This window comes from Anolis sagrei, chromosome Y (genome assembly GCF_037176765.1).
Source record: "Anolis sagrei isolate rAnoSag1 chromosome Y, rAnoSag1.mat, whole genome shotgun sequence".
Classification (NCBI taxonomy): Eukaryota; Metazoa; Chordata; class Lepidosauria; order Squamata; family Dactyloidae; genus Anolis; species Anolis sagrei.
In genome coordinates, this window is record NC_090035.1 from 22494837 (window position 1) to 22506923 (window position 12087).

At 40.5% G+C, this 12087-nt stretch overlaps 1 protein-coding gene across 1 annotated transcript in view; it reads right to left on the reverse strand.

Annotated features, from left to right (window-relative positions):
• Positions 1–8410: 8410 nt before the first annotated feature.
• Positions 8411–12087, reverse strand: part of LOC137095210 (golgin subfamily A member 6-like protein 25) — a 45808-nt gene continuing 42131 nt past the window's right edge. The window contains exon 2 of the mRNA XM_067461609.1: positions 8411–9720. Coding sequence (XP_067317710.1) covers positions 8452–9642 — 1191 coding nt within the window. The 5' untranslated portion in view covers positions 9643–9720 and the 3' untranslated portion in view covers positions 8411–8451. The remainder of the gene's footprint in view (positions 9721–12087) is intronic.

Sequence of the window (12087 nt, forward strand, 5' to 3'; positions counted from 1 at the left end):
AGGCAGGTTTGAAATACAAAGAGAACAAGTTTTATTGTTAACAGAACGTAATTGTTGCAGTTTTGAGAATTTGAACTTGGCACAAGGCTTGATGTTACAAAATGGCTAGTTTGAGATACATTCAAGCTTCTGATGTTACAATTCTATAAACTCCTTCTTTAGTGAAGTGCTTTTATTACTTCAGAGTTCCCTATTGTGAATATCCACATTGTTTGTCCTATACTCGGATCAAACCACTGATCACCAGTCTTTCCTTACTGGCGATCCTTAAAACCCCTTCTGTTAGATTCTTTTAACCTAAGCAATCTAACAAGGTAACACCTTCAGCTCTCTTGCTGAAGAAATATTCACAAATCCCAAGAACTAACTGAATTCTCACAGCTTCACAACCCAGAGCCCTAACTGACTCTGATCCTCTTCCCCGGGTCTCATCCACCGGACTGAATATTAACTGTCGCTTTCAAACCTTTTATTCCTTAAACTCCGCCCACCTCCTCTGAGGCCTTGTTACCATGGCAACCTATCTCTTACAGTTAGGCCATAGCAACTAATGTAAACCCTAAATACAGTTTAAACACAGTACATTAAACACTCTATAATAAACATAATAAACACTCTATAATAAACTCTATAATAAAATTTACAATAGAACATTGGCAATTCCAAAAATCCATACCACAACTCAACAAACAATTCGGCCTGAAAATAACAAGAATATATTGGGAACTCCAAAAAACCCTCCCGACAAGATACAGCTGAGATGCCAGGATGGTGGCCCCTCTGGGTTAAGGGTGGTGCTGTTCAATGCCAGGTCGGTAAATGGAAAGACCTCCATCATTCGAGACCTAATCCAGGAAGAACAAGCTGACCTGGCATGTATAACGGAGACCTGGTTGGACGAAGGGGGAGGGGTGAATCTCTCCCAACTCTGCCCACCAGGTTACTCTGTGCAGCACCAACCAAGACCCGGAGTGCGGGGAGGAGGAGTTGCAGTAGTCTATAAGGAGTTTATCCCCCTGATCAGGTGCCCCATCCCACAATCATCATCATTTGAATGTGCTGGCTTCAGGTTAGGTGACCGGGACAGGATAGGGATTCTGTTAGTGTACCGACCACCCCGCGGCACGACAGTTTCTCTACCTGAGTTAGCAGGTGTGGTCTCGGATATGGCGCTGGGCTCCCAACGGCTTTTAGTCCTGGGGATTTCAACGTCCATGCCGAGGCCTCACTTTCAAGTGCAGCTCAGGACTTTATGGCCGCCATGGCAACCATGGGCCTGTCCCAACTAGTATCTGGTCCCACCCATACGGCTGGACACACATTGGATTTGGTCTTTACCCAGGGATGGGGTGACAGGGTCGGGGCGGAGGAGTTGACCATTGCTCCGTTGCCATGGACAGATCACTTCCTGATTAGGTTTAGACTTACTGTACCTCCCAACCTCCACAGGGGTGGTGGACCCATTAAAATGGTCCGCCCCAGGAGACTTATGGATCCAAACGGATTCCTGACAGCTCTTGGGGAGCTTCCCACTTCCCTGGCTGGCGATTCTGTCAATGCCTTGGTCTCTCGCTGGAATTCTGAGATGACTAGGGCAATCGATACAATCGCTCCAGAACGCCCCCTCTCGAGTAACCGGGCTAGTCATGCCCCTTGGTTCACTGAGGAGCTGGCAGCTATGAAGCGAAAGAAGAAGTGGCTAGAGCGCATGTGGTGCCGGAATCCGACTAAATCAGCCCAAACACACCTGAATGCCTTCTTAAGGTCCTATGGTGTGGCAATAGAGGCAGCACAAAAAACATCCTTTGCGGCCAATATTGCATCGGCGAAGAACCGTCCAGCTGAGCTCTTTCGGGTTGTCAGGAGTCTGTTAAATCCACCGGAAAGCGAGATCCCTGACAGCTCAGGAGCTCGCTGTGAAGCATTTGCTTGGTTCTTCGCTGATAAAATTGTGCTGATTCGGTCTGGATTCGACGTCACTTTAAATGCAGTCTCTGAGGATGTAACGAGAGCATCTGCTTATCCGGTTTCGTTGGATTCATTTTAATTGGTTCAGCTTGAGGATGTGGACAGGATCCTTGGAGAGGTGCGACCCACCACATGCATCCTAGACCCCTGCCCATCCTGGCTGATAAAGGAAGCCAGAGGGGGTTTGGCAGAGTGGGTGAAGGTGGTGGTTAATGCCTCCTTGCAGGAGGGCAAAATTCCAGCGAGCTTGAAACAAGCTATTATCAAACCGCTGTTGAAAAAACCATCACTGGACCCCACTCAATTAGACAACTATCGGCCAGTTTCCAATCTCCCCTACTTGGGCAAAGTCATGGAACGTGTGGTGGCGACACAGCTCCAGGGATTTCTGGTAGACACTGATTATCTAGATCCAGCACAGTCTGGCTTTAGACCGGGACATGGAACGGAAACAGCCTTGGTCGCCTTGGTAGATGATCTGCGCAGGGAGCTGGACAGGGGGAGTGTGTCCCTGTTAGTTCTGCTGGACCTCTCAGCGGCCTTCGATACCGTTGACCACGGTATCCTTCTGGGACGCCTCAGAGATATGGGACTTGGGGGTACTGCTTTGCAGTGGCTCCGGCCCTTTCTTGAGGGACGGTCCCAGAAGGTGTTACTGGGTGACACCTGTTCGGCCCCACAGCCGTTGTCATGTGGAGTCCCACAGGGTTCAATTCTGTCCCCAATGTTGTTTAACATCTACATGAAGCCGCTGGGGGAGATCATTCGGAGTTTCGGACTGAGATGTTATCTCTATGCAGATGATGTCCAGATCTGTCACTCTTTCTCACCTGTCACCAAGGAGGCTGTCCAGACCTTGAATCGGTGTTTGGCTGCTGTATCGAACTGGATGAGGGCTAACAAATTGAAATTGAATCCAGACAAGACAGAGGTCCTATTGGTCAGTCGTAAGGCCGAACAGGGAATAGGTTTACAGCCTGTGTTAGACGAGGTTACACTCCCCCTGAAGACGCAGGTTCGCAGCTTGGGAGTGATCCTGGACTCATCGCTGTGCCTGGAACCCCAGGTCTCAGCGGTGGCCGGGAGAGCTTTTGCACAATTAAAACTTGTGCACCAGTTGCGCCCGTTACTTGGGAAGTCTGATCTGGCCACAGTGGTCCACGCTCTTGTTACATCCCGAATAGACTACTGCAACGCACTCTACGTGGGGTTGCCCTTGAAGACGGTTCGGAAACTTCAACTGGTCCAGCGAGCGGCAGCCAGGCTGCTCACTGGGGCGACATACAGAGAGCACACCACCCCTCTGCTGTGTCAGCTCCACTGGCTGCCGGTTCAGTTCCGAGCCCAATTCAAGGTGCTGGTCTTGACCTACAAAACCCTGTACGGTTCCGGTCCAGCGTATCTGTCCGAACATATCTCCCTCTACGTCCCACCACGGAATTTAAGATCATCTGAGGGGGCCCTGCTCTCGACTCCACCGCTTTCCCAAGCAAGGCTGGTGGGGACGAGGAGCAGGGCCTTCTCAGTGGTGGCCCCCACCTGTGGAACTCACTCCCAGTGGATATCAGGGCATCGACATCACTCCTGTCCTTTAGGAGAAAGGCAAAGACGTGGTTGTGGGACCAGGCCTTCGGGCAATCTGCTAACTAGATAGGACAACCAGGCAATTAGGACCGGCAGGACTGATATATGTGGACTGATAAATGTGGAAGAAAACTCTGAACCATGAGATAGCGAACATTGACTGGCAAGAAAGAAGAAGCGGTTTGTATCGGTTTTGTATGAAATTTTATTGGTTTTATTGGTTTTAACGGGTTTAGATGCAATTTGTTGTTGTTGTTGTTGTTGTTTGCTAATTTGTTATTTTGTTTTATTGCTTATTATTGATGTATGCTATGGGCATCGAATTGTGCCTTGGATGTGTAAGCCGCCCTGAGTCCCCTTCGGGGTGAGAAGGGCGGGGTAAAAGTAAACCAAATAAATAAATAAATAAATTGTGCCGGCATCGAATTGTGCCTTTTGGTAAGCCGCCCTGAGTCCCCCCTCGGGGGTTGAGAACAGCGGGGTAGAAGTGCGAGAAATAAATAAATAAATAAATTCCTAACAGCCTACCGGCTGTTAGGAATTTGGGAGTTGAAGTCCAAAACACCTGGAGGGCTGAAGTTTGCCCATGTCCATTCTAACCTGACACAAAAACTATTATATCAGATCCTCCCATTAAAATACCCATGCATTAAAATATTTCCTTTAATAAATGCTGGATCAGATCAGAATGTGAGTCAGAGCAGGCTTGCTTTCTGCTGTTCTGGAGACTATGACTTGAAGCAATGGGTTCAAATGACAGGAAAAGAGGTTCCACATGAACATTGGGAAGAACCTCTTGACCATAAGAACTGCTCTGTTAGGTCTCATTCCTTTTTTTATTTTTTTAAATATTCTTTATTGAAATTTTCATAAAACATAAAACATAGCGAGGGAAAAAGAAGAAATAGAAAAAAGAAAGAAAAAAAAGAAAAAGAAAGAAAAATGAAAAGATAAAAAAAATGGAAAAAAAATTGAAAAAAGGTAAAAATATAAAAATAAAGGCAGGCCTCAGAAACAGGACGAAAACTATAAAGAAAAAGAAAAAAAAGAAAAATTAAAATTTGACCCCCTGGTATCTTCGGGAGATCTTATCAGGCTTCTTGCTGTTTATGTCCTTGAGTTTTCTTCTTTCCCTCTTTTTGGCGTAGTTCAGTCTATTTTTGTATTTCTTATAATACTATTTCTTTTTTCTTCTTTTTCAGATATTCTGTAACCTCACTCCAATCTGTTTCTTTCCTTTTAGTTTCTTTATTCTTTAGCAGTAAAAAAGTTAGTTTGTCTAGGTTTCTTATATCCAATATTTTTGTTACCCAATCATTTATCTCTGGTATCTCTTCTTGCTTCCATACTTTGGCGTAGCACATCCTTGCTGCTGTTAATATCAAGAATAGTATTTTATCTTTATTCTCGTCTAATTTTCTATTATACATCCCTAACAGAAAGATCTCTGGTTTCAATGGCAATTGTATTTTCATCATAGATTGAATTTCTTTGTGTATTTCCCTCCAGAATTTTCTCGCTTTGTCACACGTCCACCATGCATGGAAAAAGGACCCTTCTTTATTTTTACATTTCCAGCAGGTCGTGCTTGTATTATTATATATTCTGCCCAATTTCTTCGGTGTCAAATACCACCTTTGCAATATTTTTACCCAATTCTCTCTTAGTTCTATTGCATATGTAAATTTTAGTCTTTTTTTTCCAAACTACCTTCCATTCTTCTTTTCTAATATTTCTTTGAATATTTTCGTTCCATCTTCTCATGTAATTTTTCTCCTCATTTTTTTCCAGATGCCATTCTAGTAGTTTTTTGTATAATTTGGTTATTAATTTTCTTTCTGTTTTCATGATGGTATCCCAGAATTCGTCTCCTTGTGCGAATCCTAATTTCCTATCCAGTTTAAATTTTTCTTTAATTTGCCAGTATTGGAACCATGATATATTTTTGTCGATTTGGACTAGTTCTTGTTGTTCTTTTATTTCTATTTCCCCTTGTTTAGTTTTTAGTATTTCTTTGTAGACAGGCCAGTCATTCCACCCCAGACACCTTCTTTGCGTTGCCTCCAGAGGTGATATCCAGATTGGTGTTTTATTGTACAGTTTTAATTTATATTTCTCCCACACTTTTAAAATTGCAGACCTTATAAAATGATTCCCGAAGTTTTTTTCTTTTTCTTTCCCTTTATACCAAATATAATGATGCCACCCTGCTCTTAGATCTATCCCCTCTAATGTTAATAATTTCTTTTTCTTTAACATGGTCCAGTCTCTGGCCCATGTTAGAGCACAGGCTTCGAAGTATGTTTTTAGGTCCGGTGCAGCCAATCCTCCTTTTTCTTTTTGTTCTATTAAATTTTTATAATGTATCCTTGGTTTTTTATCATTCCAGATAAATTTGGAGATATCCCTGTTCCATTTTTTAATCTCATTCATGTTCCTGATTATGGGCAAATTTTGAAATAGGAATATCATTTTTGGTAAGACTTTCAATTTAATCGAAGCGATCCTTCCCATTAATGATAAATTTGATTTTTTCCACTTTTTCATATCCTCTTTAATTTCCCTCCATTTATTTAAATAATTATTTTGTAAAAGATGTAGATTTTTTGCTGTTATCTGGATCCCTAGATATTTTATTTTTGGAACAATGTGCACATTCCATTTCTTTTGTATCTCTTCCTTTTCTCTTTCTCCAATATTTTTTGTTATTGCTTTAGTTTTTTCCAAATTTATTTTAAATCCTGCCACTTCCCCATAATTTTTTATTTCTTCCAGCCAATTTCCTGTTTTTTCTTTTGGGTTCTCTATAATACAAATTATATCGTCGGCGAACGCTTTGTATTTATAGTCCAATCCTTGTATTCTAGCACCCTCTAGGGTCTTTTCTTCTCTTATTCTTTTTAGCAGTACTTCTAATGATAAAACAAATATTAACGGTGATAAGGGGCAGCCCTGTCTGGTTCCTTTTTCTATCTGAATCTTGTCTGTTTCCTGTCCATTAATTATGATTTTGGCCTCTTGTTCTTCATAAATTGCTTCCACTGAATTTTGGAAATAATACCCCATATCAATCTCCCTCATTAAAAATTTGAAAAAATCCCAATTGACATTATCAAATGCCTTCTCGGCATCCACGGCCATAAACATTACTTTCTTTTGGTGGTAAATTTCGTAATACTCGATCAAATCTATTACTGTCCTCACGTTATCTTTTTGTTGTCTGTTGGGTAGGAAGCCCGCTTGATCTTCCTCTATGTATGTTTCCAAAATTATTTTTAATCTTTCCGCTAGGATACTGGAAAAGATCTTATAATCTACATTAAGTAGCGATATGGGGCGATAATTTTTAACCTCTTCCGGGTCCGAATTTTCCTTGTGTATTACAGATATATTGGCCTGTCTCCAGGAATTTGGTATTTCTTTATACATTCTTATGTTATTCATTATGTGAGTTCTTGTTGGAAAATTTTGTAATAGCCCGATGACAGCCCATCTGGGCCTGGAGCTTTATTTGGTTTTAGATTTTTTATTGCCGTTTTTATCTCTTGTTCGGATATTTCCTTATTAAGTGTTTCCCTTTGTTCATCTGAGATCTTTTGTATTTTTTGTTTTCCTAAATATTGGTATATCTTTTCCCTATCTATCTTCTCATTCTGATATAATTTCTTATAAAAATTAAAGAATTGATTTCTGATCTCCTTATCTTGAGTGTATATTTTATCTTCGTCTCTTATTTTGGTTATGTGTACTTTCTCTCTTTTTTCCGTAGCTTATTCGCTAACCATTTTCCTGATTTATTTGCATTCATAAAGTAATTTTGTCTTATATACTTTAATTGTTTTTCTTTTTCTTCTAATTCCAATAGGTCTAATTGTTTCCGTAGATTTTCTAATTTGCTATTTATTTCTCTATTTTTTGGGCTTTTTTTGAGGTTCTGTTCCTCTTTTTCCAATTCTTTCTTAATCCCATTCATCTTTTCCATTTTTTGTTTATTTCTGGCTATTTTTTGCTGTATAAAATGGCCCCGCATTACTGCTTTACTTGCTTCCCACAGATTTAGTGTATTTGTTTCCATATTATCATTTAGTTCAAAATATTCTTTTAGTTTATTTCTAATTCTTTCTATGTCTTCCTCTCTTTTTATCAAATTTTCATCTAATCTCCATCTTCTTATTTTGCCCCTAGCTCTATCCTTAGTTCCAGGGGGCAGTGATCTGAGTCAGCCCTCGGCAAAATCTTAAAGCTCTTTATTTTCCCTATCATTTGTGTTGTTGTCCACATCATATCTATCCTAGACCAGTTTTGAAATCTGGCCGAATAATATGTGTAGTCTTTTTTGTTACCATTCTTTGTTCTCCATACGTCCTTTAAGTTTAGTTTTTTCATCATTTTTATCATTATATTTGGAAGGTTTCCTTTGTATTTAGTTTTCTTTGTGGTGTGGTTTGTCCTATCTAGTTCCCTATTCATGACCCCATTAAAATCTCCCATAATTATTAAGTGGTCATATTCCTGCTCCTCTATCTTTTTTTTTTAGTTTTTCTGTGAATTTTATCTTGGAGTCATTAGGCGCATAAATATTACAGATTAGAAGTTTCAAATCTTGTATTTTTATATTTACCCCCAGGAATCTTCCCTCTTCATCCTTAAATGCTATTTCCGCTGGAATGTCCCTGTTTACGTATATTACTACCCCCCCCCCTTTTTTTCTCTTTTGCTGAGGATATGAATGACTGGCCCAAACTCTTGTTTTCCAAATGTTTTATATGGTCTTCCCTTATATGTGTTTCTTGAAGTGCTATAATATGAAACTTTTTCTTTTTTAGGTTAAAAAAACTTTATTTCTTTTATTCGGCACATTCAGACCATTAATATTATTTGAATATAATTTTAGCTCTTTCATTGTTTGTTGTCTTCTTCTCTAGTCCCTTCTTCCTTTTCGTTCCTCTCGTCTTCTATTTCCTCTTTCTCCCTTTCTTCCTCCCCTTCAATCTCTTCAGGTCCTTCCTCTCTTATTTCCTCCTCTTTGGGTCCATCTCGTTCTAGTCCATCCAGATTTTGTTTGCCATTTGTCTTTACCATGTTCGACTCTCTCTCTTCTTCCTCCCTCTCCTGTTCCCTTTTTCTTTCTTCTAGTTCTTTTTTTCTCGCTTTTCCCTTTGTTGGATCTGTGTCCTTTTCCTTTTCCTCCCGTTTTATCTTTTCTAGAAATTCTTTTGCCCTGTCGACACTTTTGATCCAATACCTTTGTTCTCTATAAGATGCCATCAGGCCTTCTTCTCGTTCCCATCTGTATCTTATTCTTCGTCTTTTTAATTCTTCCGTTAAGAAATTGTATTTTCTCCTTTTCGTTAACACCGTGTTTGGGTATTCTTTCAATATGATGATTTTTTTCCCTTTATAATATACTGTTCTTCTGTTGTTTACTTTCAAAACTTCGTCTCTTGTGGTTTTCTTTGCAAAGTGCACCACAACGTCTCTTGCTACTCTGTTTCTTGTCGCAAAATTTGTATTTACTCTATAAACTCTGTCTGTCTGGTCTTGCATCTCTTGGTCTGTATATTCTAGTAGTTCCGCTAGAATATCAATCACTTTGTCTCTTATATTCTCTTTTGGGTCCTCTTCAATGTTTCTCAGTCTCAATTGAAATTCCAGTTCTTTCGCCTCCATCTTTTCGCACTTTTCCTCTAGTTTCGCTGTTTTCTGTTCTAAATGTCTAATTTTTCCCTGCATAGCTTCTTGAGTCTTCTTGATTTCTGTCTTTTCCATTTTCAAGTCTTTGAATTCTTGTTGCATTAATGTTATTTCTTTTTTTACTCCTCCAATTTCCTCTTTTATTTCCTTTTTCAGATCTGCCATCTGTTCCTGGGATGCTTTCTGTGCCGCGTCTTGTTTCTCCTTCACTGATTGTATCTCCTTCATTACTTTCTCTGTCATTTTCTCAAGTAAATCTTTCAGCGTTTGTTCCTCTGGCAGAGAGACTCTTCTTGTAGTACTTTTCGTTTCCTTCTGTTCTCTGTCGCCCTTCTCATTCTTCTCTGTCTTGTCAGTCTTGTCAGTCTTATCTGTTTTGTTCCTTGTGTTATACATCTTCTTACTATGGAGTTGTTCTCTTATTTTCTCTGAATGTCTTTAATCTTGTTCTGATTTCTTTCTATGCTTCTTTATCTAATTGTGGAAGACAAGGTATATTAGTTTCAGTTATAGTTGTCTATGAGAGTCCTCCTTTATATACTTTTTCCTCCCCCTTTTAATTCACCAGCTTTTTTATTTTTATTTTATTTTATTTTATTATTTATTATTAATTGTTTATTATTTTTGTATTTTCTTAATATATTCTTGATAGTTAATTATGCAATATTTTTTGTTTATTTCTCCAACTTATTTTTCTCAATTGCTATTATTATTATTTATTTTATTATTATTATTATTATTATTATTATTATTATTTTCCTCTATTTTTTATTATTATTATTTTTATTTTTTTTATTTTTGAGCCTCTGACGTTTGCTTCTTCCCCTTTCAGTAAGCTGGTCTTTCTTCCTTACCCTCGCTGTATTTCTTCCTTTGCGACCCCTCTCGTCTTCCTCTTTGTTCTGTATTATTCTTCTTGTGCTTTATTCTCTTATTTGTTTGATTATTATTTTCACTTCCTGTTTCCTGGTTCTCATCTTCTCGCGATGTTTTCTATTTCCACTTCCTGGTTTTCTTCTCCCTCCAAATCTCGCGTCTTTAGCCTTGTTCTCGCGTTATTTTCTTGCTCTCCCCAATTCTCGCGTTGTTTGTGCTCTCTCTCGCGTTTCTTCCTTCCTCCTCTGTTAGGTCTCATTCCTGACTGCACACGTCTCCAGTCCTCAATGAGTAGCTAGACTAGATAGGATTAAAGTGAGGGATTCCTTCCCCACATTCCTATGCATGCTTATCCCAGAAGGGACTCTGTCTTTACTCTCCTTCTCTCATCACTATCCCCTCTCCCCTTTGAAGATGTAGCAATGTGATCTTTGTGAGGGATGAGGTAACTTCCTCTTTAAAGGTATTTTATTGCCCTGTTTTTGGCCATATGGTCATTCTCCATTTTGGCCTTTTTCCTTCTGCCTTTGTTATCCTTTAAGTGAGGACGCCTTTTGCCGTTCTCCAGGAAAAATGTAGCTGTTTGAATACTTTTGGTATTTTAGCCTTTTACTTTCCTTAGAAGACAGCTTAGTAAGCTGGTTTGCTCCAAGACCCTTTTCTATCTACAACTGATTTCTTTTTTTTTTACTTCAATAAATATATATATTTGGAACTTGAAGTGGTGACTCTGCAATCCTGTTCCATCCTGTTGAATGGAAGCTTATCCTGGCTCATCACACATAAGTTTCTGCTGGTTATGAAGTGTGCTCTGGCACTCTGCTATATTTTTTGTGGAATCACCCCTAGTGAGGGTTATTTTTGAACTTAACAGCTGATTCTGAACATGTTCAACAGTGGAACTCTCTGCCTCAGAGTCTGGTGGAGGCTTCTTCTTGGGAGGCTTTTAAACACAGGCTGGATGGACATCTGTCGAGGGTGCTTTGATTGTGCTTCTCCTGCCTGGCAAAAGGGGGTTGGACTGGATGGCCTTCTGGGGTTCCTTCCCTCTATGATTCTATCTGTAGGGCCACACCAAATAGACCATATTCCCTGTCCATGGATTTTGGTGCTTTTGGGTCTCCTTTTTGCCCCTCAAGGGATGTGTGGTACAACTCTGCCTTCTCTGGTCATCAGAAAGGGAATGGACAGTTACCTGCTGCTGGGGATGCTTCAGACAGAGTGGCTGCACTGATCAGAATGGCTTTAGATCAGGCATGGGAAAACTTAGGCCCTCCAGATGTTTTGGACTCCAACTCCCATAATTCCTAACAGCCTCAGGCCCTTTCCTTTTCCCCTTCAGCCACTTAAGCGGCTGAAGGGGAAAAGGAAGTGGCCTGAGGCTGTTAGGAATGGTGTGAGTTGGAGTCCAAAATATCTGGAGGGCCCAAGTTTGCTCAAGCCTGGTTTAGATACAGCCTTTCCATGCTTCCATCAGGTGCAACTCCAAACGCCCAAATTCCCCTCCTCTCTGGGCATACTCATAATCTTTCCTGAGCAGGGCTTTCTCTTCCTCCCAGGAGCGAGGACCCCCTCCCTGACCCCCATTACTGCCCAGGGATTAGATATCCAGCCCTCTTCCACCCCTCCTGGCCTCACGCCGGCTTTCAAGCCTTGCTGCTCTCAAGTATTTTCTCTCCACGGATCGCCTTCCTCCTTACCATTAATGTAACTTGTTTGTGCCGTGGAGGGTTATTTTACCCAGCTCCGTGTCTATGTTATCATCATGTTCGTCGGGTTCCTTTGCCGTGTACGTGCGCTAATTAATTCCTCGCTAGAAGTCCCCCTTTCTTCCCAAACATTGTTAAAAACTAAAGAGAGCGATGAGCGGCTCCGGTAAATAATAACAGTAATGAAGGAAATTGCTGCAGTTAGGACCACAATAGCCCAATTGTACTACAGTGACCCCATTGGGAAGATGCCACA